Here is a 27,235-nt window from a genome sequence, read left to right as displayed (position 1 = left end):
GCCGGGACCACGTTGGGCCCGAGAGGACCGCGCCTGGCGGGCCCGGCATGCAGCCAGCTGCACGCTCCTCGGCCGAACCCAGCGCCTCCTCAGCAGAGGCCATGGGGGCCTCAGAGGGTCAGAGCTGGGGCTGGGCGGAAACTCAGCATGACAGACGCTCTGCTTCTCTGGACAGAGGTCGAGGAGGCAACATTCTTTGTTCACTACCAGGAAAAAGAAGGAGTGGAAGACAGATTCAACGCAGAAGTTACAGAATTTATTCTATTTCTCCAAAAGTTGTTTTCCTGTCTGACTCATATACGAAATCGTAAAGCCTTGACCTTCCTGAGCGTGCTGCACCCACGGCCAGTTCTCTCTGGACTCCAAGTGTCCAGGAAGAAACAACAGTTTTCTTCCAGAGAAGCTGGACTCAGGGATGGGGACCAGCTGCCCGAGGCCTTCCCGCAGGGCCCCTGCCCCTTCCACGGGTGGGATCCTGTTAGAGGGCTACTCCCAGTCCCGACGTCTGTGAGGCCTGCGTGACGGGGCTGACGAAGGACAGCGGCTCAGATCCTGACCACCTGAGCGGCAGCACACGGACTCTGCCGCCCCTCGCCGCCTGCGGTCTGCCTCCTGAGGTAGAGTCGGCCGAAGGTGCCCCCCACCTGGCCTTTGGTGAGGCGCCCCGGGTTCACACAGACGCAGCCAAGGATGTCCTGGAGGGGAGGAAAGAGTGACTGTGGGTCTGGAAAGGCTGAAACCATGGGCACGGATGTGAAGAAGCTGGACTCATCTAGGGGTTCAGCCCCAGAGGATGTTATAGAAACTGGAAACAAAGGCAGACGAAAACCATCTTCGGGCCAATGTGTTAATTTATTACAGAAAACTCTGAGTCCCTCTTGTGTCTCCAAAACAAAATAAAGAAGGTGACTCAGCCAATTCCCAAACGTGGAGACAAACTTGCTCTATTGGTTTCACAGCGTGAAAGGTTTACCTCCTGAGGTTGCACTGGCTCTGCTTTGGCAAGAGGAGGTTGATGGGGTACATTCCCCCACGAGAGCCCGAACCTGAACGTGCCCAAGAGCTGCTGGGAGCTCATCTCAGAATTCAGGGAGGGGACAGGCAAGCCCAGGTCACCCGAGGTGGCCATGGGTGAGAACCGTGGTTCGAGGGCCTTCCTAGCTGCCTCCGGGGCTTCCAGGCTGGGCTGCCTGAGCGCCATGCCGTGGGTGGGGTGGGGTGGTGGCAGTGGGCAGCAAGGGCGCATCACTTAAGCATTATACTAACAGATTTGTTTTCTACTCCTACCCCTCCCCCAAAGGAACGAGGCCACTGTCCCCACCAGCAGACCCGAGAGGAGTTAAGTGCCAGGGCTCCAGAAAGGAACTGGTTCTGGCATTGCTGGGAAATGGCTGAGTTCAAACCCACCTTCACGAAGTATCTCAGCTCTGATGGGGCTATGAAGACGTCGGGGGTGACGGGCAGCTGAGCGTAGAGGTAGAAGTTCTCGTAGTCGATGGCCATGTCCTCCTGGGGTGGGTAGAGTGGGTAGTAGCTGCAGAGAGGAAGAGAGAGTCAGCAGCAGCGGACTTGGGAGCCGTCCCCAGATGGACTCCTTCTCTGCCGCTGGTTTTCACGCTGTCACACCCTGCCTCTCCCCGCCTCTGTATCTGGGGGACAGAGCAGGCCTGTCATGCCAGGAGGGAGCTCCCTGGTGGGGCCTAGGGAAGGCTGTTGTTGTTCAGTTGCTAAGTCGTGTCTGACTCTTTGTGACTCCAGGGACTGCACAGGCCAGGCTTCCCTGTCCTTCACCATCTCCAGGAATTTGCTCAAACTCATGTCAACTGAGTCGGTGATGCCATCCAACCCTCTTATTCCCTGTTGCCCCTTTTCCTTCTGCCCTCAATCTCTCCCAGCATCAGGGTCTTTTCCAATGTGTTGGCTCTTTGCATCAGGTGGCCTGGCCAAAGGATTGGAGCTTCAGCTTCAGCATTAGTCCTTCCAATGAATATTCAGGGTTGATTTCCTCTAGGATTGACTGGTTTGATCTCCTTGCTGTCCATGGGGTTGCAAAGAGTTGGACACGACTGAGCAACTTTCACGTCCACTGGGGAAGGTTCTTGAAGTCAAATCTGTCCGAGCTCTGTGACTCCAAAGCACCCCGGGCACGGGCAGGTGCCCCACCGGGCGGGCTCACCTCCGCTGGGTCAGGATGTGTCTAAGAATTCGGCTGAACCGGTCTGAAGTTCCAGAAGAACTGCAGAAGGAAGAAAAGCAAGAAACGGAATGTGGAAACTTGTCTCTCGGCACCTGTTTCTCTTTGGGGAGGATTTCTTAAACTAGAGAGATGTGATGTGGCCAAGGTGTGTGACAGGAAGTTGCCTCTGGGGAAGTTTAAAGACGTATCTGTAAACAGCTCGGTCTGTTGAGCAGGACACTGGGTTGAGAAGGGGAAGAGCGGGAACTCCTTGTGATCAGGCCCAGGCAGGCCGTCATCAGCCCCACACCGTGCGAGAGCACGTGGGGTCTGCCCCTCGAGGGGCCAGCTGTAGCTGGCTGACCCTTGCACCTCCAACCAGAGCCAACCTGCACACACCCATCTCTCCTAACACACGAATGGCTCCACACTCCTTCCCATCACAGGTAATGGAAGAACTGAACCACTGGGCCTCAGTTCAACAGACCCGGTAGCATCTGATCCCCTGCAGAGTAATACCTTGTTCTGGGAGGGGGAATACCCTCCAGGGTAAATACAGTCACCCCATGCGCATGGACAGCTTGTTTAGGTCACACATGTGGCAAAGGAAGCAAAGTAGATGAATGTCTATGACTAGAAATTAGGGGCAAAGATAGGATGGAAGGGACCCCGCAGGGCCTCAAACACTGCAGACAAGTGGTAACAGACACATGCGTGTCCCGCCGCCCCCTGTGGGTGCAGAGAAACTCACTGGCCAAAGGGTTTGGCAGAAAGTGCTGCTCTAGGGACTGCCCGTTTGAGACTCTGCCCAGCAGGCCTTTGGCCAAGGACAGGACCAGGGTCCAGAGGGCCAGAAACTGCCCGTGGAACTGGAAGCCCCTTCTCACCTACTGATCTCCTCAGCCCCCATGTGGAACAGCAGGTCGGTGGATGTCAAACCAAAGATCACTCCGTTGATGGAAAGGGTGCAGGGCTCGGACACGAGCCTCACTCGCTGGAACGAGAAGGGCGGGGCAGGTGTTAGTGTGTCGCAGTTAGAAACTTCTCCTCTGGGAAAGTGGGGGGTCCAGAGGGCTGGGGAGACCACGGAAAGTCCAACACACAGTACATAACACATGTGCTTGTGATAAAGAGAAGCTGAGAGTCAGGCCCTCCATCTCCCCACCCTCCACTTCCAGATGGAGTTGGGTGGTCGCCACCGGCACGTTGCACTCGGCTGCCTGCTGTTACGGAGGGGACGCGTGTACCTTTTTGTCCTCTCGAAGCAGGTCGGAGCAGCTGAAGGGAGGCTGTGGGTACACGGGCTCATGGTGCACGTCTCTCAGCGACGGGACGATGATGAGGTGGGAGCCGGAGCTGGTTTGCCAAAAAAACATGTCAGAAGAAGGAAGATGAACACAGCTCATAGCCGGGTGACAGATTCCAAGTGTCAGGGCCTCAGACAAGAGCCTGCTTCCAAGGGGGATGCTCAAACAGAGCTCTTCCATGAGGAGGGGCTGCTGTTTCCCCATGGGGTACTGGGTGTGAGAGACGGGCTGTTCTATCACACAACCACCTCGACGGGCTCAGGACATGTTTTCTCGCAGCTCCGCATCATGTTCTACTGAGAGAGGAAGAGAGGATGACCGGCAGAAAAAGGGAAGACGAGACAGAGATCTAGAAAATCAGGAAGGACAAGGATGTGACCAGAAATCCTCAGAGCCCAGACGGCGCAGTGGTAAAGAATCTGCCTGCCATGTAGGAGACCCGGGTTCGATTCCTGGGTTGGGAAGATCCCCTGGAGAAGGGAATGGCAACCCACTCCAGTATTCTTATCTGGAGAATTCCATGGACAGAGGAGCCTAGAGGGCTGAAGTCCACGGGTTTGGAGAGTCGGACACAGCTGAGAGACTGAGACATCTTCACCTTCCTCAGACCAAGAGCTGAAGCCAAAGTTCTGACTCTTCACACTGGGTGAACAGATGTGGCTTTTAGGTGTCCAGTTGCCTCCCTGACTGGGGGCTCTTCCCTCGGGAGGGACCAGGCAGGCAGGCTGGATCCAGGAGGGGGAGAGATGGTGCATTCTCCCAGAGCTCACGCCCCCTCCCTGCCCCTCCGCCTCACACAGGGAACCAGGGCTGGTTTTTATTCCTCAGCTGACGGTCTGACAAACATGAAAGAGAGATCTACCAGCAACAGCAGAAGCAGAGATGACAGACTTCCCTCTGTGGAGGGTTGTAACACAGAAGTGAAGAGAAACCCCGAAACTCTAGGGGCCGATGCTTTATCCTCTCCAGCCACACAAGAGAAGAGGGAAAAAACCCATCTCCTTGATTCCCTCGCTGTCCTTGGCAGAGGGGCCTAAGGTGGAAGGTGTTATTTTGGAGGCATATCTGACATCCGCTGGGCTTCTCTGGTGGCTCAGTGGTAAAGAATCCACTTGCCAAGCAGGAGATTCGGGTTCGATCCCTGTGCATGCTCAGTTGCTCAGTTGTGTCCGACTCTTTGTGACCCCATGGACTTGCCAGTTGCCTCTGTCTATGGGATTTCCCAGGCAAGAATACTAGAGCAGGTTGCCATTTCCTATTCCAGGGGATCTTCCCTACCAGGAATTGAACCTGTTTCTCTTGCGTCTCCAGCATCCGTGCCTGGGGAATCCCATGGACGGAGGAGCCCGGCAGGCTACAGTCCATGGGACCACAAGAATCGTTAACAACTTAGCCACTGAACAACACCCACCACTAGCTTTCACTTCTAGCGCCCTCTCTTGCTTAAGACGAGAAGGCTTCCCAAAGGTGGGCACAGGCAGGTACCCACCTGTGCAGGTATAGGGACACAGCTGCCTCTCACGAGGGATAAAGGTGCTGCTGATGCTCACACACGTGCCACTTGTTTGTCACGCCTGCTCAAAGCGTGAGCCGACACTTCTGCAGCGGAAAATCTGAACCTCGAGACCAAGGGTGCTCTGCAAATGAGTTACTGTCCCTTTGCCACTGAGAAGTTCCCTGTGATTATCCAAGACTACCAATTTGGGTGCTGAAGCCTGGCAAACGAGCGAGGGGTGGCCTGGAGGGGACAGTGTGTGTTCCAGACCCCCGGGGCTCAGTGTGTGATGGACACAAAGAGCAGAGGTGCAGCCGGCCGCTGTTAAGACGTGGACTTGCTCTGTTTCCTCGCAGGAGCTGGCAGAGCAACAGTTAAGGAGGAAACGGGCCTCCTGCTCTGAGTTATACACGGGTTGTAGGGGGAGGGATCCGCGAGAAAATTCCAACTATGCTGAGCATTGCACAACTTCACACATCATGGTGGGCCGGGCCTCGCAGCCGCTCCCTCAAGCTCCGGGGCTCTGCTGGGCTCCCGGGAGGGAGGCGGCACTTCCTCATGGGCTCTGGTTTTCACTGATAAATGGGCTCAGTGCTCTGTACTGCTGACCCCTCAGAGTAAAAATAAATCCCCCCAAAGAGGGCCATTTTTATACTGTTTGGGGAGGGTGGGCAGCCCCTCTCCCCGAGGCGCACTCTGGCTGCAGATGAAAGTGCCTGGTGGTGCTGGGAGCTCACCCCCAGGGCAACAATGCCCGGTCTGTTCTTTGTGTGGCACTGCTGTCAATACCACATGGGGTGAGGAACCAAAAACAACCCCATCTCAAGGGAAAGCACCCGGCTGGCGTGCGGGGCGGTCCCTGCCTATCCCGGAGGGGACCCAAGGGCTGACAAAACAGGGACACCAGGCCTGCCCCTGGTTTTCAGGGACTTATCTCCTGAGGAGCCTCCAGGTCTGACAAACTCATTCAGGGTCCCAACAACCCTGGGGGTGCAGAGGGAAGACACCTGTCGTGTCACTTGGAGTGGGGGAGGGAGAAGGGAGCGGCAGGCCCAGCTGCAGGCTGTCACACCACACGATCCGAGCCCCCCGATTCTGGGGACGGTTGGGGTTCTCCCCCAGTCCGAGAGGCCTACCCTGCTGGGACGAGAAGGTAGAATGACAGCTAATCATTGCTGGGATCAGTTCTCACCGCCAAGGGCGGAAGACTATACATCTTGTTTCAAAAACCACCGTTGTTCCAGACGTATTTTACACTTAGCCTCAGGAATGTTTGTTTTCGATGAGCTCAGCTCCTGGCAGGCAGATCCCCGGAGGAGGAGATCCACCACCAAGAGCAGCTTCTCTCGAACCCGGGCACTGGAGGGGAGTGACAGGAAATGGGGGTGTCAGCTTCCAGAAAAACTTTCTACTTCTAGCTTAGGCTCTTCCTGGAATAGCGACTTTTCTCTCAAATTAGAACTGCCCAGCCCTCATCACCGCTATGACCTTTCCCAGTCCCATCCCTCCAGTCCCTGGCAAGGGTTCAAAATCCCCACCCTCATGTGTCCCCACCCACGTACGAGCTGTCGCGGGGCGCCGTGAAACCATCGAAGCACTGACTCGGGGAAGGACTTGGGCTCACCCCCCAACTCTCACTCACAGGAGATGTTAGGCCCCCTGGGACTCTGTGCTGTAAGCCATCAAACACTCCCCGGCCCCACCCCGGGAAGATTCCCAGGGAACATGAATTTCTACAAAAGGGAGTGAGAAAAGGAAGGAAATGCAGAAAGAGCCAGGGAAGAGCGAAAGTCTGGGCAGCCTTGTCCTTTCCAGTGTGTTTATCTCTGTTTTTACAAAGATGCCTCTTCACTCAGGGTCGGCGCGCTTGAAGTGCAAGGGTTCTAGCTGATCTCTGCAGTTCAAAAGGATACAAGGATGGGAACTACCACGACTTTTGAACGGTTTCAGCATTAACGGGGAGCCCTGGAGAAACTCAGGAAATGTAAGGTTCTGCCCAGTATTTTGAATGCTGACCTTCGTGTTCCTTCAATAATTGTTCGGAGACATTGCTTGAAAACATCTTCAAATGAGCTCGTCAGCAGACAGCTCTGCAAGAAAAGAAAGGAGATTTACAGGTTGAATGTTTGGTGTCTGTTCACTTGTAGAGCGCTGGTCAGACGGCCATGGGGGCAGATGCTGGGTGAGGAGCTGAAGGAGATACAAAGATACACAAGACAAAGGTCTCTGTCCTTTTGAGAACTGAGTCTAGTTGGGAGCAGGCAAGGAGGTCAGGGAAGAATCAGTCCTGAAAGTGAGCCGAGGGGAGGAGTAGGAAGAGCTTTGCAGCCTTTGCTGTGGCTGGTAAACCTGAGAGGGCTTCCCTGCTGGCCCAGGGGTAAGGGATTCACCTGCCAACGCAGGAGATCCCTGGTCTGGGAAGATCCCACATGCCGAGGAGCAACTGAGCCTGTGCCACAACTACTGAGCCTGTGCTTTTAGAGTGCAGGAACTGTGACGACTGAGCCCATGTGCCGCAGCCACTAAAGCCTGCATGCCCTAGAGTCCACGCTCCGCAACAAGAGAAGCCACTGCAACGAGACGCCTGCACGCCGAAACTGAAGAGCAGCCCCTGCTTGCCCAGCTAGAGAAGAGCTCGCCTGCAGTGAAGACCCAGCAGTTGAAAATTTAAAAAAAAAAACAAAAAACAAAGAAACCCCTCCAGAAGGGCCATTTGTGTGTTAAGTTCAAAGGACAGTGACACTCAGGGCCCAGAGCTGTCGCAGCCAGCAAAGGGCTTTCACAGGCACAGCTCCGGGGGACCACGGGCACCTCCCCCACCCTCCTGCCCCAGAGCCACACGTGTACACGAAGGGGACCAGGACTCAGATATTTGGATCCCCTCCCCAACCCGCCCCAGCTTCCAGATGGCTCTGTACTCTGGTGAAATGAAGCCCTCACATTCAGTACCTTTATTAGACTTGCCCTGCAATCATGTTTTTCTGATCAGCCACAGGGATTCATTTAGGCTGTTACAAATGCAGGATAAACTCCAAGAAATGAAAGTAACAGTGAGGCCTTGACTGAACGCGAGTACCCAGTCTCTCCCTGACTCCAGCCCCAGCCACTTACCTCAACCTGTTCATGCTTAGCGTCCAGGAAAGGGCCAAACTGCAGAAACGAAGGTACCAAAAGAACACATCAGAACTGCACGTGCCTCTGAGTACCCTCACACACCCGATCCTAGCAGTTCTCCGCCCAGGACCCATCTCTCCCTCCAAGGCTGCCTGTACAGGCTGGGACAGGTGGCAGGTGGCGGGGGTGGGATGGTGCCCAGCCATATCACAGGCAGAAGGACACAGCCTCCTGGATGGCCAGGCACTGGGCCGTCACTAGCTGCTTTGCCTCCTATAATGCTGGGTTTTGTTCCCCCTTCAACCCAGCAAGGGCAGTCTACCTCCAAGAAGCAGTACTCTGAGCTTTCAAAAGAGATGAGTCCACAGATGGGAGTAATTAGACAAGAGGTGAAATACTGAAAAGTCAGTGCAGGTGGCAAACCCCTTGGGCTTTTTGATTACGACCATGCACACAAAGGGACTCCCTGGTGGGCCAGGGGCTAAGACTCTGCTCCCGACGCAGGGGGCCCGAGTTCTATCCCTGGTCAGGGAACTAGATTTCACATGCCACAGCTAAAGATCTTGCATGCTGCAACGAAGATCAGAGACCCCACGCACCACAACTAAGACCCGGTGCAGCCAGATAAACAAACGTTAAAACAAAGACCACACACACCTCGCCAAAGAGGGAGACCAAGAACTCAGCAATACTTTTAAGAAGGAGGAGAGTTTGACACTCTTCCTAAAAATTTAGAACCTCATCAGACCTTTTTCTAAGATTACGCCCACCCCATTCTCCCTTCGGTGCCTCCCTAGGTGAACTGTCCCCGGAGGGGCCCTACCAGGATGCAGACGTCCGGTCGGTCGCGGTTGATGATGGTGATCAGGTCGAGCAGGGGGTCAAAGGTGATGCTGTCAGATGTGGTGTACGGCCCACAGGCCACCAGGACCATGAACTGCTCAGAATCTAAGCCGGAAAGGATTGTTAAGGTGTTGATGAGAAGATGCTGGGATGGTGGGAGAAAGGACAATGAGGGCAAGAAGCCTCGGGACTCAATTAAGAGTCCCACATGTGCAACTCTGGGGATTGAAAGGAATGAGACCTCACCCTGCCCTCAAAGAGCCCTCCATGAGCTGCACAGACAGGCAAGTGTGCAAGCAACCAGAACTCCAGAGACGATGGGAGGAAGGTGGGAGTCATGAGAGAATTGATCGAAGTGACGTTTGCTTACGTGGTTTTCCTCTTAACTTTTTTTTTTTGGTGGTAAAATATATACAACACAAAACTCAACTTTTTGGGGGGCGGGGGGACGTGCTGCGTGGGTCTCAGGACCTTAGTTTCCTGACCAGGGATCGAACCTGAGCCCTCAGCAGTGAAAACTCGGAGTGTAACCACTGGACCACCAGGGAAATTCCTCCTGATCACAGCCATGTTTAAGCCAACATTTCAGTGGTATTGCTGCTGCTGCTGCAGAGTCACTTCAGTCACGTACGACTGTATTGCAATCCCATAGCTGGCAGCCCAGCAGGCTATTCTGTCCCTGGGATTCTCCAGGCAAGAACACTGGAGTGGTATTAGATAAATCCATAATGTTGTGCAATTGTCACCACCTTCCATCTCCACAGCTCTTTCTATCTCGTAAAAATGAAACTCCGCACCCGTTAAACACTAACTCCCTGCTCCCCCTCCCCCAGTCCCTGGCAACCACCTCTATGATTCTGACGGCTCTAGGAACGTCATCTAAGGGGAATCATGTGGTATTTGTCTTTTTGTGACTTTGCTTACACTTGAGAGCAGAGTTTTTCGGGAGCCCGGGCAAGGCAGGTCCCCAACAGCACTGAGGTTTGCGAGCTCAGTGGGAGGGACCATCAGTGTTGAGAGCAGCTGGAGAATTTGGTACATCGAGGGGTCCGGGAAGACCAGCTAGGGGGCAAGGCTTGGGACGGGAGACTCTCGTGTTATGGGGTGCAGGGCCTTGTTTCGGGGTGCCCTTTTCCTCAAAGCATCTGCTTTCCTTTTAGAGAATCTGCCTTGGCGTCCATAAGGTCCTCTCCCCTCCACCCGCTGCCCTATGGAGATGTAAGTTAGGTGCACCGTCCTCCCCAGCCAAAGAGCAGCAGGCATGTACTGGCTTAAGCCATTCACTCTTTCCTCTGGATTCCAGAATCTCAAGGTGAACTATGCAAGGACAGAAAAAAGACAGGCGCTGACCCATCCAGCTGAGGTGCCTGGTCAGTGCAGCCCAGGACTCCCTGCTACCTGGACACCTGGCGTTGCTGAGCCGTGATCCGGACTGTAAGCCTGTTCCGGCCATTGTCCGGGCTGTGTGCTACCTGAGTTTCCCCTAACAAATTCTCTTAAATTAGTCTGAACCAGGTTCTGTAGCTTACAACAAAGCCAATGATCCTTGACTTCTTAACAGGCAGCTTTATTAGCTTCTTATGGTTTTGGTAACAAACTACCACAAACTTGGTGGCTTAAAACAATACACATTTGTTATCTTACAGTCCAAGAGGTCGGAGGTCCTAAAATCAAGGTGTGGGCAGGGCAGCATTCTTTCTGGAGGCTCTGGGGAGAATCCTTTCCTGGCCCCTTCCAGCCTCCAGAGCTGCCTGCATCCTTGGCCCATGGCCCCTCCTCCATCTTCAAAGCCAGAACCTGACATGTCCATCTCTGTGACCCGCCCTCTCCCGCCCTTCCTTATAAGGACCCTTGTGGTTACACTGAGCCCACCTGGACAACCCCCATCTCGAGAGCCTTAACTTAGTCACACCTGCAAAGTCCCTTTTGCCATATAAAGTCATATGTTCAGGAATATATTCCAGGAATGAGGGCCACTGTTAGTCGAGCGTAGCAGTAACTGAACTGAGATAGAGAATTCAAGGAGGAGAGTAATACTGGTGCTGTGCAGAGGGGAGGCGACAAAGCTACATTCAGTTCCAAGGCGCCCAGGAGACGCCGGCCTCAGGTAAACGGTGAGCGCCCAGGGCCAGGTCCATGTATTCTGTGTCTCCACACCCAGGTGTTGAGCCCAACACCTTGCTCACAAAATGTCTATTAACAACTGTTTCAGGGACTTCCAGCAGTTAAGATTCTGCACTCCCAGTGCAGGAAGTTCAGGTTCGATCCCTGGTCAGGGAACTAGAGTCGGCATGCCACAATGCAGCCCCAGTGCAGCCAAATAAATAAATGACTATTAACAAAACAAAAGCAACTTATTCAATTGCTTCCAAAGATTTCCGTGGCACAGCTCCGGCTCCGGGCAGTTCAGCCCTGTCTGTCCCCTTTGCTACCTGAACTTGATTCAACACCAGCACTCCAGTTTCCATAAACACTTACTTCCTGAGAGAATGTGCAAGGTCATAAACTCCTAAATCTTGCTCCCAATTCCAGGCCGCCTCTAAGGATGACCTCACACAACATTAACGTGGAGCGGGTGTTGACAATACAGCTAGCATCAGCTATCTCCCTGCTAATCCTCAACAGCCTACTGCTCTGCTTACAAAAATGCTTGGAATTGTTCTGAAGCCAAGTTTACTGAAATGTTCATCTTTTCTCATCTAGGTTAGCTACCAAGATGGTCTAGGCTTCCTGAGAAATGTATGTAATTTTAAAATAGAGTTTCCTTTTTGGAATAACCTTAGAATTGTAGAAATGTCCCAAACAGAGTCCAGAGTTCCCGTATGTACACCTTTCACCCAGCAACCGCTAATGCTAACATCTTACATAACTAGGGTACATTCATCAAAACGAAGGCATTAATACTGGTATGTTACTGTTAGCTCGTGACTTTATTTAAATGTCACTGGTTTTTCCACTAATGTCCCCTTTCCTTGTCCAGAATATCACATGGCATTTAAAGGAATTCTTTTTTAAATTGGTGCTCTTTACCCTTTTCTTGTTTTTTTCCTTTTCTTCCCCCTTCCCTTTCATTTTTTGGCCGCATGGCATGCAAGATCTTTCCCAACCAGGAATGGAGCCTGTGCCCCTGCATTGGGAGCTTGGGGTCCTAAGTACTGGATAGCCAGGGAATTCCACTGGTTTTTTTCTTTTTCAAAGCAACCTTCAAACACTTGTTCAACATTAGTCTTGAAATGCCAGCTCTTGTGGAATCAGAGCACAGGAGGTAAGGCTGACCAGCCACACAGGCTCAGACCCCTGGCCTTCCACAAAGGGCCCGTGAACCCATGAATCTGCGGTCGCCGTGGAGCTCCAGAATGGTTCTCTCACAGCTCCTGAAGCTTTCCCAGGGCCAGAGGAACTGTGCTCCAGACCCTGGCCCACCCTTCTCCACCCGCACTGTTGGCAAATACCCTTGGAAGTCTAGCTCACCTCCATCCTCTTCATCGGGCTGATGGAATGGGAGCGGCACACCCTTCAAACAGGAGAGAAAACTGTGGTGAGGTTTTGCCCCAGGTTCCGCCTCTGGTCAGGAACGGGGTGGGCACTGAATGGGGGCTTGTTTGTGGGTGTCTTGCTCCTTGGAGCTAAAAGCCCACAGAGTTGATGAAAGTGGAAGTCGCTCAGTCGTGTCTGACTCTTTGAGACCCCATGGACTACGAAATCCATGGAATTCTCCAGGCCTGAATACTAGCGTGGGTAGCTGTTCCCTTCTCTAGGGGATCTTCCCAACCCAGGGATCGAACCCAGGTCTCCAGCACTGCAGATGGATTCTTTACCAGCTGAGCCACCAAGCAAGTCCAAGAATACTGGAGTGGGTAGCCTATCCCTTCTCCAGTGGATCTTCCCGACCCAGGAATTGAACCGGGGTCTCCTGCATTGCAAGTGGACTCTTTACCAGCTGAGCTATTAGGGAAGACCACAGAGTTGATGCCCCTTCCCTTTTCCTCTACTGCTCAGAGTGGCCAAGACAGCCGGTAGCATGAGGTCACGGCTAAACTCAAAACACACCCAGGAAAGAGCAGGAGCAAAACGGGCGACTGCAGGATCAGTGTCCTGCCTGGGAGGGCAGGTGCTGCTACTTCTTCCACATCCCCTGGAAGCCGGCAGAGGATCACCGCAGAGCAGGGGCTGCTAAGCTATGGGCGAATCTGGCTACCGCCTGTTGCTGTAAGTAAACTTTCACTGGCACACAGCCACGCTCTTTGGATAATGGGTTGTTCGTGCCTGCTTTTGTGCTACGATGGCAGAGTTGACACTGTATGAAGACCAAGTCTGTGGAGTCTGAAATATGTATCGTCTGGCCCTTTAGGGGAGCAGTTTGCTAAGCCCTGACCTAGAAGTAGGTCATACTCTACAGAGAATTGAGAAGCGAATCAACAGGCCTTTACAGAGGATGGGCTCCAGGATGGAGAGAAGCCCACACACTGTACCTCGTAGAGTCTGGTGGCAACAAGTTTTCTACCCGTGGTGTTGATTCCTTCCATGACCACCACCTGAAAGGCAGGCAGCAGACAGACTTGGTCAACAGGAGGTCTGGAAGAAGTTACTGTGATAGAGTTACAAGTACTGTCCAGCTACTCTCATTCTGTAATTGTAAGCTTGGGGTGTTTTTCTAGAAAACAAATGAAGTGGGTTATATTAGTGTAATAATAATTACGCTTTACATGGTGATCTCATTTTTACAACATTCCTATAAGGTGAGGATTATCATTTCCATTTCACAGATCAGGACACTCTGGGTTTGGGAGGTTAAGTAATATCGCCACAGTCATCCGCCCTGCGGGGTGGAGCTGGGGTTGAAACCTGGCAGCAGATCCCAGAGCCAAGGTCGGAGCACACAGGGGACTGGAACCCCCACACTGGCATCCGCTCTGGTGCCTGAGCTCCAGTTACACCTCTTGGCATCAGAGGTCAAAAGTGCGGGGCACCTGGCCACAGTTCACTACACACACCAGGAGCAAATAGCATAGCCGCATCCAGAGGGGAGACACACCCCTGATCTCACCTGTCCAGGAAATAGAGAATATTCTTTGAGCTCAGATAGATCCACTGGAATCTGAGCGCCTGAGGAATGTTCCAAATCTCCCTCCAGAATCACTGACTTGTGGTTCAGCTTCCCGTTGCTGTCACAGCCGATCTGGCCCAGCAGGGTGACGGGCTCCTACCGAGATACACAGGAGAACAACAGTCTTTGGGACACAGGAGCTTACAATCTGGTCCGCCCGATGGAGAGCAAAACAGCCCTCCAGTAACAGCACTCATGTTTTTTGGTGGCGCGTCACTTTGAGCCCGAGGCGACCACAAGTATCATCACTGGCTCCCAGGGGTGAAAGGACCCTTAAAGGGCACCTAGCCTGTCCACCATCTAATGCCCCAGCCCCTCTAAGTGGCTGTCTGAGCCACAGCATCTCCAGTGAAGGGGAACTTGCGCCCGAGCCCACCGTCCCCACTGGCAGCCCGCTCACCACATATCTCTCTCTTTTTTAAGTTCTACCAGCTTATCGCTACCAACCCATCCATCTCCCTCCACCTTCCTCATGCATGCGTGCTCAGTCATGTAAACCCATGGACTGCAGCCCACCAGGCTCCTCCATCCACTGACTTTTCCAGGCAAGAATACTGGAGTGGGTTGCCATTTCCTTCTTCACCCATTTCCTGAATAACGGTTAATGACAGCTCTGGTTTACTGGGCTCACTGAACACCAGGCACTGTTCTAAAGGCTTATGTGTATCAACTCACTTAACTCTCACAATAACTGTGAGGTGGATATTATTATTGCATCCATATTAGACATGAGAAAAACCAGCAGCTGAAAGGTTAGATAATTTAATCAACGTCAAACAGTGGGCAAAGTGTGGGTTTGAAGCCCAGATGTTTGGCTCCAGGGCCATATCCTTTAACCACACACCATACCGCCTTGTAACAGGAAGTTCTTCATTAAACTGAGCTGAAATTCCTCTCTCGGTGGCTTCCTCTATCCTGTTCTCACTCCCGGGAGCAAACCGAGGAAGTCTAATCTTTCCCCAAGAGATTGTACAACCCAGCCTCCCCTCCACTACTTCCTCCCAACTCCCCCGAATCTTCCTTATATGACACGGTTTTGCATATCTTCCCCAGCTGGCCATTCTCCTCTGAATGCAAATATGTGACAGAGGCGCCGTAAAGAAACTCTGAGAACACATCTCCCCTTAGCGTACATGCTAGAGAGAAAGCACTGTACACGTGCTAGATTAAAGTATGACGTGGACATTATTCACAGCACCTGATCCCTGATGACAGAGACCAAAGAAGGGGAGAGACCATGAGTCACCGTTTCTGGAAATCCTCACTTTGCTGCTGTTCTCATATCCTGACACTTGAATGCTTAAGGCCCTCAATCTTGTTTACACGCAAGGCTCTAACCCAAGTGCAAAGCAAATGACTTAATCTGGTCACAAAACCAGACAGCACTTATAACCCATTTTACCAAGTTCATCCAAGGTAGATGTTCTAACTAGAAGGTAGACAGTTAGTGAAAAGGAAGCTGGAGGTTGACTTTTCATCACTGATTTAAAAAAACAGTATCAATCAGGAAAGACTATTAGAACAACTCTTACCTGTGCTGGGACTAGAATAGGAGCAAAAGCCTCAATTTTGTAATGTTCCTTGAGTTCACTGCCAAGTTCTTCTATCTTACAGGTCAGAACTGAAATCCCAGAGGGAAAAAGCGTGTTTAAGACATTTTACTTGCCAAGCAGAGAAAACACAGCACCTTGTAAAACACTAAAGTCAGTCATTTCACAGAAGCAGGCAGGGTGCCAAGGACGGCAGCCAGTCTGTAAGCTGCTCAAGCCCGAGCCAATTGCCCAATATTTGGTTGCTGAACCCGGCCTTCCATTTGGCCATGGTCGGGGGGAGGGAGGGGTCACGGATGAGGTCACAGTCCCAAAGTCGGCCTGGATCCCTCCCCAGCCTGCCTCTTACTCAGGTGGTCAGGGGGGTTTCAGGGAAGCCAAGAACAACCCTAAGAGCCTTCCAGTCTTTCCAAGGAAGAAGCCATAAATGTCTCCGCTTCCTTTAACACTCTAATTGGCTTCCTCTACACAGTTCAAGTGGTTGTTACTGGGAAACGGTTATGTGCTTTTTCTTAGCAAAGTGCTTGTGATTTGGGAGAATTATTGAGAGTGGTCATCTCATATCCGTTTCCTAATAGGGGCGCCCAGAGGACATCTATCAATCAAAGGGAACCTTGAACTTGTTCTACCAGCCTAGCTGACACTTTGTTACTGATTCAAGCCCCTCCAGGTGGTTTTATACCCTCCAGAATGTCAAAGGGAAAAACAAATACCTTCTCGAATGTCTGGGAGCTTCTGAAACATGTATTTGTAGCTCCCGGTGAGCGGCTCTGGATGTCCCAAGACCTTCAGGCTGAGGGGACTAGCTCCTCCTCTCCCGGACCAAGACATCCCCTGCGCCGAGCCAAAGGAGGTAACCACTTCTCCCCGGTTACTTCTCGAGCTGTATTTCTGAGGGGGAGTAGCGCTGATTGGAAGCAAAAGACATCAAAGTTACCGCGTTCACATCTAAAAGGAGAGGAGTCTAAGATGAGGTTACCTCTTGGAAATTTGGGATTGGAGGCATGCCAGCCTGGCCTCACATTTTATAAATCTAATCAGCTTAATGGGGTTGGACATTCTGGACCTTTAAGGAATTTTAGGAATGAGTGGGGTTGAGGAATACCAAACGTGTTTAGAAAAGCTTAGACACAGAGACACAGTTTAAAAGGTCTTCTCCTGGCTTAAAACTAACAAAGTAAAACAAAACCCAAACTCTGAATTGATTAAGAGCCAGTTTCAAGTACCATTTTCTTCCTTATGCATTTTTAGCATTTGTTAGAATATCATCAGAGCCTCAACTGTGGATAAGCCGAAAGTTGCTCTGTGTACACGTAACACCTCATGATACAGTTCAAGGTAGAAACAGTAACAAAATGAAGTTAAATGAAAGGGAATCAGCTTTCCCCAGTGTCTCTGGAGGTGGACAGGTAATGAATTCCGTCAGCCAGTGAACAAACACTCCCATTCTCCAAGTCTCAATCGGCAAGTTCTCGTCTTTCTCCTCACTCGCTGATAAAGTCCACCTCCGGGGACACACGAGTGTGGCTGATCTGCTTAGAGGACAGCGAGGTCCTCTAAGCCTTTGGTTGTGAACACAGTGCACCGAGAGGCCTGCTTACAACAGGCTTCATCTGATGCCCTGAAACCCTGAGGGAGCCAGTTCTACGTGGGCACTGTTCCAGTGGGTGCTGCCGGTTCCTCCTTTGCAGAGAGGCTGCAGCAAACAAGCCTGACTAATGACCTCTGTCTCCAGTGCTGCCTCCACCTGAATAATTTAGAAGTTACTTTCATAAATTACGAAGCCAGTTTCTGATGTCGGCTTTACTAGCGTGCATTACAGAATGACTAGGCAGGGCATCTCGACTGCGCCAAGCACGAAGCTCTGTGAGGCGCACATTACAGCCGGCCCTTTAACCCAGGAAGATGCTCACACGGGGTCTGCTGCAAACAGATCTACAAGTTTCAAAGTCTTGCTTGTTGAGAGAACAGAACTGCTGCCATGGTGCTGGCACCTACAAGAACCACTCTGTAACCAGCCATCTCTGTGCATCCAAAGATGCCCTTCTAAGTCTAGAAAGTTCTATTCGGAAGCCAGGGTGAAAACTCCTGAAAGCAGGAGTGGGCCACACCAAAGTCAAATCTGCCCTCGGGATCCACTATCTTTCAGGGGACTTCCCCAGTGGTCCAGGGCCTAAGACTCTGTGCTCCCAATGCAGGGGGCCCGGTTCAACCTCTGGTTGGAGAACGAGATCCTGTAGGCTGCAACCAAGAGTCTACATGCCACAACTAAAGAGTCCACATGCCACAACGAAGACTGCTGCTGCTGCTAAGTCGCTTCAGTCGTGTCCGACTCTGTGCGACCCCATAGACTGCAGCCCACCAGGCTCCGCCGTCCTGGGATTCTCTAGGCAAGAACACTGGAGTGGGTTGCCATTTCCTTCTCCAATGCATGAAAATGAAAAGTGAAAGTGAAGTCGCTCAGTTGTGCCCGACTCTTAGCGACCCCATGGACTGCAGCCTACCAGGCTCCTCCATCCATGTGGTTTTCCAGGCAAGAGTACTGGAGTGGGTTGCCGTTGCCTTCTCCGACAACTAAGACTAGGCAGAGCCAAATAAATAAATAAATTGAAGAAAAAAAGAAGAATCTGACCCGCTCTGATCTTGAACAATGCTAGCGCTTTTTTTTTTCTTTTGTGTGTTTTGGCCCTGCCAAGTGGCTTGTGGGATCTTAGTTCCCTGACAGGGATCAAACCTGGGACTACGGCAGTGAAAGAGCTGAGTTCTAACCACTGGACTCCCAGGGAGGTCCCTATCACCTCCTTTCTGATGTGACAGAAAGTCTTAGGTTGGCAAGTCTTAAGCTCTGCTTGGTCTAGAAGTGACTCCCGGCAGCCAGTGTCGCCCTAACTGGTTCACATCACTGTTCTTTTGCCCCATCCCGATGCGGCAGCACCTAAAGCCCTTTCTTCTCCTCAGCAGAGCTCCCACTACAGAATTCTCTCATGGAACATGTGTCATTTATAGATTTCCAAAAGTCACACGTGATCCCTGTGGATTTATGTGCAGAAGTGGCAGCAGGGATAAAATACCAATGAAGTTGGGGTAGGTTCAGGGACAAGAAAACTCAGCAACTAGTTGTAACCTGAGTGAGGAACAAAGAACAGGTTACGCAACATTATGAACAAAGATACGTGCTTTTCTTTTTAAAAAATAAATACCTAAAAAAAAGAAGAAAGAAAGAAACCAACAACACATGAACTAACAGAAGCAGGTGGAAACCTATTAGCCTCCTCCTGACAAGAGACTCGCAGGCTCCCCAACTTCTGAATAGACAGTTTGTTTTCGGTAGGAGATATCAGTTTCTGAGCTAGGAAATGAGCCCTAGAAAAGAGGGTGGAAAGTGAGTTTCCTTAACTACAGCTAAGAAGCAGTAACTTTCCACACAGGATGAGGGTGGAGAGGGGAGGGAGCAGTCGGCCGTCCAGCCAGTCGACTGCAGAGGGAAACGTCCACCCCTCCTCCTTAAGTCAGGCTGTAGTGTCTGGTTACCTCCACCAGGTAACCAGAGAGAGGGGAGGGCAGGCCTGCTGCCTGACAGCTGAATTATCAGAATGCATACCTTGGAGAGAAACTCGATGGTGAGAGGAGCTGATGGGGGCTCCGAGCAGACACACTCCTCTTTGTGAGGGGGGTTTCTGGGGTGGTGATAGTTCGCTTCTGAGAACCCTAGAAGCAAAACAGGAGAAGGGCCCAGTCACTCTAGACCCAGGTTGCTAAGTGAAGTGCGCATATCCTCAGGAAGAAAGGGAGGACGTGCCCGGATGAAGGGCACAGACCGCACAGGCCTGGGTTTCTTCTGAAGGCCCCATCTTTCAAGCAGAATCTGACTTCAGCAACTGTAATTCAGTCCTCAGCAGTATGCTGTCTCCATTTGGGAGGCAACTATGAAACAAATGCCAACAACATCCCCCCAGAGGACTGCCAAGCAGGCAATCTGTCCTGTCAAATCGCTCGTGTGCTCACTTTCCTTCCCCATCTCTCTGCTTCACCGCAGCTGGGAGTCTGGCTACACAAACAGTTTTAACCTGCACGGACACATTTTCCTGTCAAGGGATGGGACCATGTTACTATTTATTCTGGCAAAGTCTACCACACGTTTTCAGAATTAAAGAAGGGAGTGACTCCAGGCAGATAACACGGGTGAGCTCATACTTGGAGAGTATTTAGCACACGCCTCACTGATGGTCAGTTTTGTTTTCTGAGTGGTTTTGCTCATTAAGAAGAATCCAAAGAGATGCCTGGAGTGGAGGGTGAAACTGGCAAATCCCGAGATCCCTCGCTCCCCAGAGTCTGGGACAACGGACTGTGGCTGAGCAAAGACAAAATCCTCCGCTGGAGGGAAACCAGGCAGCCGGCTAGTTGGCTGGCGTTCCCCTGCCCTTGGGCTCCTCCTGGCTGCGGGTTTAGGTTATGCCACCAAAGCTGCCTACAGGGGTGACTACAGACAGGCAAGGAGAGAGAAAGCAGGATTCGAAACCACCCTTAAGTGGCTGGAATGGAAACTAGATTTTAAAAGGACCCTTCCTTATGTACCACACTTATACAATAGCCATTTAAAAATACTCCTTTCTAGTATTTCAATATTTTTCCAATTGAAAATATTCTAATAGTTATAATCTTAGTTTGAATATGATCCTTCATTGAAGTATTGTATATACTGAGTTTTTTGCTGTACATTAATTCTGAGCATTTCTCCTACTTTGTCAGTCTTCACCCTTTCTGGTAGCTGTGTGGATGGAATTGATACATAATAGTCTACGTAACTACTTCTCTATTGTTGGGTGTATCTGTTTCTGGAGACAACAAATACTGAGGTGCTATCACACACGTAGCTTTTCCTGGAATTTGGATGATTTCTTACGAGAGATTCTTACTAGGAGCGATTACTGGGCCAAACGATGGCAAAGATTTTATGGTTTCAATAGGCTTTTCTCAAACTATTTTTCCCGAAGATCCTTCTAATATATAGGGGGCTACAGAGCTCCAGGTCCATCTCCCAGGATGAAGCAAGAGGACAGGACTCTGGGAAAGAGCAGAGCCTTGGGGCTCAGCCCTCAGCCACGTGGTGAAACCTGACTGTGTCAGCAAACCAGCTCGAGACGTCCCTGGGGTGTGCTCACTCGAAGCAAGCTCAGGAGACTCACTGCTAACACTACGGGCTGGGTTATCCACCCATAACGAGACATACAGAGGGACTGCAGTCTCATACCCTGGGGGGAGCTCATCCTCACAGCACACAGGAACCCAAGTTATAGCCAGATTATTCACTTATTAGAAGCATGACGCCAGCAGCACGGGAACTTCAAATCCCCAGGCTGACACATCTTTCCCTGTCAGGCGGGACATGTGGGGAGCCGGACTACAACCGGAAGATTTATGGTGAGCACGGGGGCAAGGGTAGCTGGTGGGACTTCCCTGGTGGTCCAGTGGCTCAGACTCTGCACTCCCAATGGAGGGGAGCCTGCGTTCAGTCCCTGGTCGGGGAACTAGATCCTACATGCTGCAACTAAGACCTGGCACAAAGAAATAAATAAATATTTAAAAATAAAAAAAGAGTAGCTGTCTTTGCACAAGTTAAATATTTAATGGTGACAAGCTAAGACCACTGACATACTCACCTCTGCAATATGGGCCCTCCTGCCCCTGGCACTGGTCTGGGTGGGAAAGGCCAGCCCTGGGCTCTGACCCTGTCATCGTGCTGCGCTGATGCCCGAGTTCCCACGTGCTGGGCACTGTTCAAGTCTTTTTCCTGTTTCTACCCCAGATCCAGTCTGCCTCTCCTCTGAGCTCCAGATGCATATTTCAAACTGTTCACTCATTTCAGCTCATCTCTTGGCTATGATTCCATGGCCAAACTTTGATCTGTGTTCGAGCCTCCTGAGTACTTCTGTAGCAGGAATGAGGTGTCCTCAATATGGTATTTCAGCCATCAGAAAGGTGTATACTTCAACAGTAAATTAAGTAAATTTGCATCTGATTTATGTATCAGTCTACTGAGAGCTGAGTTACCACGAGTCAGTCCTCCCAAATATGAACAACTCTGATGCTGTGAACATTTTAGCTTTTTTGCTCTCCACAAGCACATTTAAATGACTCACCTTTCCTTCCTTCTTTTTTTTTTTTTGGGTGGGGGGCCGTGCAGCGTGGCTTGTGGGATCTTAGTTCCCAGATCAGAGACTGAACCCAGGGCCCTGGCAGTGAGAGCACCAGGTTCTTGCCAGGGAATTCCCTTATCATCTTCTTTGTTACAGTGTAATTTACTTTGATAGATTAAGGCTTGCTCCTTGTTTAAGGATTGCCACAAATTCATTTTCCATAAAGACTAACTATGATTATTGAATACATTGCTTTGGGTTTGGCACTTTACATGTTCATTTAGTTTTCAAGCCCTTCAAGATATTATTCAAGATAATATCACGGGGTATTATCTGCTGGCTATTGGCTTCTTGAGGGCAGAGCACAACCTTGGCTGCTTCATTCACCAGTTCATCCAGTGTCTGGCTCACAGTAGTTGCTCAGTAAGTGAATGAATGAACCCTGATTATGTAGGAAAGGAAATGGCAGCTCAGAGAGATAAAAGCAGCTCACTCGAGGTCACTTATGTCTTTGACTCAGGCTTTGAGGACCGTGCCCTTCCACTGCTCTACTCCGCCTCCTACCATGGGGCCCAACACATAAACTGGATAAGCAGCAGTCACAGTGCCTCCACCCGCTACAAAACTAGACTCCCACTAAAAAGAGCAATTATGGGGAAATCACACTGACCAAAATTTTATGATATGCTACCTGAAGACAGCAGGATAACTATGTGTCCACAAGGACTGCCATCATGTAAAATCATCTACGCACATGATCGGAAAGGAAGATGCATACGTGGAAATAGAGTAGGAACTGTATGAGTGGCTAATTTTCTCCTTCAGAACTTCAAGTGCTGTGCTGATATTTTTAGAATAAAGAAAAAAAATGCTACATGTAGAATGCAATTTCCAAACAGGGTACACGCACCTTAGAGGGTGTGGTGTAAGAGTTCAAGAGGGTCTCCTCTTCCTCCTCCACTTCAATTCTAAAAACACTGGTTAAGAGATAATAAACTTCCACCCAAAATCTAAGGCAAGGATCGATCAAATAAGAAATCTGAATACTAGGTATATTACTTTAAATTTGAGTTTGTTCTTATGTTTTTTGTGGTTTTCAAAAAATTATTTATTTATTAAAAAAATTTTTTTTTTTTTTTAGGCCATGTCATGTGGCACACCAGATTTTAGTTTCCTGACCAGAGATGGAATCCATGTCCCCTGCATTGGGAACTCGGAGTCTTAACCACTGGACCACCAGAGAAATCCCTTATTACTTGCTCTTAACTTACACATGCAACTATAGACAATGAGAAAATACAATATGTAGATTGATACAAGGGCCTTGAGCAGAAAAGGATACAGCTCTTGTATGGAGACAATGTCTCTGGCTCCTGCGTGCCTGAGCCCTTTGTCCTTGGAGGCGCCATGTCGGGTTTTGGATACTCTTTTGCTCAGAAACTGAGGAATAAAAGATAATGAATATATTATTCCATAGTCAAGTAATAGAGGAAGCGTTTCCCACAGTCATGAGGTAATCATGGGCATTTTGAAATATAATCGAAAATATAAAATTCCTCAAAAGAAGAATGAAGATGTACATGATAGACTAAAGACTTAACCTGTCGCTGTTTCTCTCCAACACGTAACAATTCTAATATTAACACCAATTACTTGCTGACAAACTACCACCTGCTGAGCATAGTTTTAGGAGGGACTTACAACCATTCTCAATTCATTCAATAACCATAAAATATACACATCATGGGGACCACTACTGAAGAGGAAACTGAGGTTAGGAGTCATTAAAGAGTTGGTCCAAGCTCACTCTGGGACTGGAATCCAGGTCTGATTCTAAGGTACACACTCTTCTCAATACAGTGCTCCACCTTCCGACAGAGCAGACACGGAAATTTACATTATTAGTTTGCCTACAGTTTCTTCTTACCTCGTGCTCAAAAGAATTCAGGGTCTCTAAGGTAAAGCAGTCTTTATGTGTGCTGGTGCAGAAGGCTATAAGCTCGCTGGCCATTCCCTCTTCATTCTGTCCATACAGAATGCACAATTCTACCACTGTAGGGGGAAATTGGACACATAAGAACTTAGTTCATTTCTTGTGGCTTTCACCTTGAAAAGTGAAAATAATCTTTTATTTATTCAATAGTCATTTATTCAGCACCTACTAGGGACAGGCACTGTTCTAGACACGAGGATATATTAATAGCAGTGAATAACAAAGAGACAAACCCTTGTTCTCACACAGCTCACTATGGAGAGGAGACAGAAAACAACCAAATAAGTAAAAAATGTATGTTAGCTGGTTAAATGTGTTTTGTAGAAAAAATAAAGCCTGGAGAGGGATCAGGGGGCTGGCAATTTTAAACACAGTGATTAGGGAAGGCTTCATTGAGGGCATGACATCTGAGTAGACTTGGAAGAAGTAAAGGAGTGTGGCAGGCAGTGTTGAGGGGATAGAGCTTTCAGGCAAGGATCCTGAGGGAGAAGCAAGAGCAGCAAGACCTCCACGGCTGGGATGCAAAGAGGAAGGAGGAGACAGAGACAAGCTGAAAGGGTAAAGGGGGTGCAGACTGCTGGCCCCTGTAACTATTCTGAGCAAGCTCAGAAATCACTGGGTGGTTTGAATAGAACAGTAACACAACCTGACTTCCAATGAACAGGGTCACCCTGGCTGCTGTGTTAAGCAGATTGAAGGGGACAAGGGCGGAATCAGGGACCAATGAAGAGAACCATGGCAAAATCCATGGTGAGAGATGACAGTTGCTTGGGTCAAGGCAGTGTCAGTAGAGGAGGGGAGAAGTGGTTGGACTCTAGACTGGAAGCATCCTGAAGGTAGAGCCCGTGGGATCTGCTGACTGGATGTGGGGTGTAAAGAGAGAAAGTCATGAGGATGATGCTGTGGGTTTAGCCTGAGCATCTAGAAGGGGCCAGTTACTATGAACTGAGATGGGGAGGCAGCAGGAGGAACTCTGAGGAGAGGGAGCAGGAGCTTAGCTTCAGACACTGAGGCTGAGATGCCAATCAGACTTCCAGCTGGAGACATGTGGGAGGCAGACTGGCCTGCAGATCAGGCAAAAGGTCTGGGCTGAGTTATAAATCTGGGGACCACTAGCAAACACATGAGATCAGGTGAGATCATCAAGGAGCTGGGGCTTAGAATGCAGAGGAATGTGCAAAGGCTAAGAGGTGGTGGCACGCACATTAGAACACCCAGGAGGAGTGTCCAAGCAGCTAAGAGGAAAATGCATTTTAAAGAAGAGGACCGGATGAATGGCATCACATGCTGCTGCTCATCCAAAGGCGGACAGAAAAACGCATCTGCGGCTTTGGCCAGGTGAAGGTCGTTGGTGACCCTGGGAGGAGCAGTTTCAGTGAAGCGGTGGGGATGAAAAAGCTGACTGAAATGGGCTTAAAGAGGAAAAACTGAAGAAGAGGCCATCATTCTGAGAAGATTTGTTGTAACTGGGAGAAGATAACTGGAGTGGGATGGGGCAACAATGGAGTACTTAGAGGTTGGGGTAAGAGTCACATTCCTAGGCTACTAGGAAAAAATATCTTACGGAGAGAAAACAGAAAATAAGAAAGGGAAGAATTACTGAAGTGATGTCCTTAAGGAGGAGAGAAGGAATGGGATTCAAGACTCAAGTGGAGCGGGTGGCTTTTGCTGGAAATATGGAGAATTTATTCACTGTAATGGGAGGAGGCAAGGAATATAGCATAGACACAGGTCCTTCTATTTTTCTCAGGGAAACAGAAAGTAAGTTCATCAGCTGAGAGTGAGCATGGGACAGAAGACTGTCAAAGGAGGACCAGGTGACGAATGTCTCCCACAGGAGACTCAGAGTGAACAGATCAGGGAAATATGCTAAGATATGTCAGGCAATATTGAGGTCCAGGTGAGGTTAGCAATCATGAAGCACAAGTCTAGAATTCCAACATCACTGCCAATGTGGTCCTACACGAAATGGGACCAGGAGGCATCTTGGATTGAAGCCTTTACCAACTTAGTTCACACAACTCATTTCTCTTGTTTTGACTCTAGGCTCACCAAGTAAACTTCTGACTATGATTGGTCTTCTCATTCAAGTCTCCTGTTGGGAAGAGAATGCCCTGGAGATAAAAATTTAGAGTATTCCAGTCTCTCATAAATTAACGTTTGCATTCTGGTTTTCTATATTAAAAAAGAAGTTCAATGTGCTGATGAAGGGTAAAGGCAGATGCCTGATCATCCTGATTCTAAAACCGGTAACTCCACACCTCCCGAGAGTTTGCTTCCTGACACTGCCCTAGAGCCTCACCAATACAATGGACTACTGGACGTGGGCGCAGGAGATCTGGTTCACAGCCCAGCTCAGGCAATTAACTCTCCTTATCTGTTTTTCCGTGGCTCAGTGATAAAGAATCTGCCTGCAGTGCAGCAGACATGGGTTCGATCCCTGGGTTGGGAAGATCCCCTGGAAAAGTAAATGGCAACCCACTCCAGTATCTTGTCTGGAAAATCTCATGGACACAGGAGCCTTGCAGGCTATAGTCCATGGGGTCATAAAACATTTTGACACACCTAGCCTCTAAACAACAACAATAGGTTTCTCCACCTGTAAACTTTGTCAGCAACAGCTGCTAAGCTCCTTAAAGTTCCTTGCAAAGCTAAAATTTAATTTTAGGAACCCAGGACAGGGACTCTTATTTGCACAGACCACCAACAGTTTTGATGAGAAGTGATGGATCAGCAGAAGTTAAGGTGTAGGCTGGAAAGGGAGGAGCCAGGAATAAAAAGCTACATTTCAAAATCCCAACATCTCTTGCTTTTCTGTTGGGCTTTAAACATTTTCCTAATTCTGTGCAACTGCGCTGACTGAAAACCATTCTTCACATTCTTATTTTTCAGTTGGGATCCAAGCAGTACCCTGTGAGCATTTCAAAGTTTCAAACTCAGTTTCACTCATCTCACAAACACCGACAAGCCCCATCTAGGGGAGGTGAACCTCGGAATAGAGCAGGGAGGGGGTGGACCTGGGCTGGGGACCAGAGAGGGGGCAAGGAACTCACATTTCTCAATCACAGCCTCCTCGCATTCTAGGCCGAAGATCTGCAACTCCTCCACCAAGAGCTGGGCGGACACAGCCATGATGACCCAGGAGGGGGACCGGGGCCGGGCCCACCCTAGCTCCGATCTGACGCCAAGAAACCCACAAGCCTGGAGATCGATGAGCAGAACGAGGTCCCTCTGATCCTTTCACCCTCCGAGGGCCTGAGGCGGGGAGTGACCAAATGGCCCAAGACCTCAGGCGGTCAGAAGGGCCCAGTCGTCAGTCACGGAGAAACACTATTTCCTTCTTTTTTTGGAAGCCCTCAAACGCCTAGAGAAAGAAAACAGAAAGCTTGAGAAGTTCGCTCCCCTGGAACGTCCTGCTTCCTAAAAGCCACTGCAGAACTTCTCAGTGATGGGAGCAAAACAGAGTAGCCCGGAAAAACCCGCCAAATGCTTTGTACGGCGCACGCATGCGCG

At 50.1% G+C, this 27,235-nt stretch overlaps 1 protein-coding gene across 1 annotated transcript; it reads right to left on the bottom strand.

The window, feature by feature from the left end:
* Positions 1–234: 234 nt before the first annotated feature.
* POLA2 (DNA polymerase alpha 2, accessory subunit) lies at positions 235–27,235 on the bottom strand. Its single transcript, XM_019955252.2, has 18 exons — positions 26,776–27,235; positions 23,657–23,781; positions 23,072–23,169; positions 22,640–22,697; positions 19,194–19,300; positions 16,306–16,499; positions 15,575–15,663; positions 13,983–14,138; positions 13,408–13,470; positions 12,407–12,449; positions 8,916–9,040; positions 8,090–8,128; positions 6,995–7,068; positions 3,424–3,532; positions 3,064–3,170; positions 2,177–2,236; positions 1,408–1,534; positions 235–695 (listed from the first exon to the last, which is right to left on the bottom strand). Exons 1-18 carry the CDS (start codon positions 26,852–26,854, stop codon positions 546–548), a joined length of 1,803 nt encoding a protein of 600 aa, XP_019810811.2. The 5' UTR covers positions 26,855–27,235; the 3' UTR covers positions 235–545.

Source organism: Bos indicus, chromosome 29 (assembly GCF_029378745.1).
Source record: "Bos indicus isolate NIAB-ARS_2022 breed Sahiwal x Tharparkar chromosome 29, NIAB-ARS_B.indTharparkar_mat_pri_1.0, whole genome shotgun sequence".
Classification (NCBI taxonomy): Eukaryota; Metazoa; Chordata; class Mammalia; order Artiodactyla; family Bovidae; genus Bos; species Bos indicus.
This window is presented reverse-complemented; position numbering and strand designations above follow the sequence as displayed.

Coding starts and splice junctions, on each gene's coding strand:
- POLA2 (XM_019955252.2), bottom strand. CDS start 26,854: ATGGCTGTGTCCGCCCAGCTCTTGGTGGAGGAGTTGCAGATCTTCGGC. Junction 23,170..23,656: donor TGAATTCTTTTGAGCACGAG/GTAAGAAGAAAC, acceptor TTTATTCCTCAG/TTTCTGAGCAAAAGAGTATC. Junction 7,069..8,089: donor CTAAGCATGAACAGGTTGAG/GTAAGTGGCTGG, acceptor CTTTTCTTGCAG/AGCTGTCTGCTGACGAGCTC.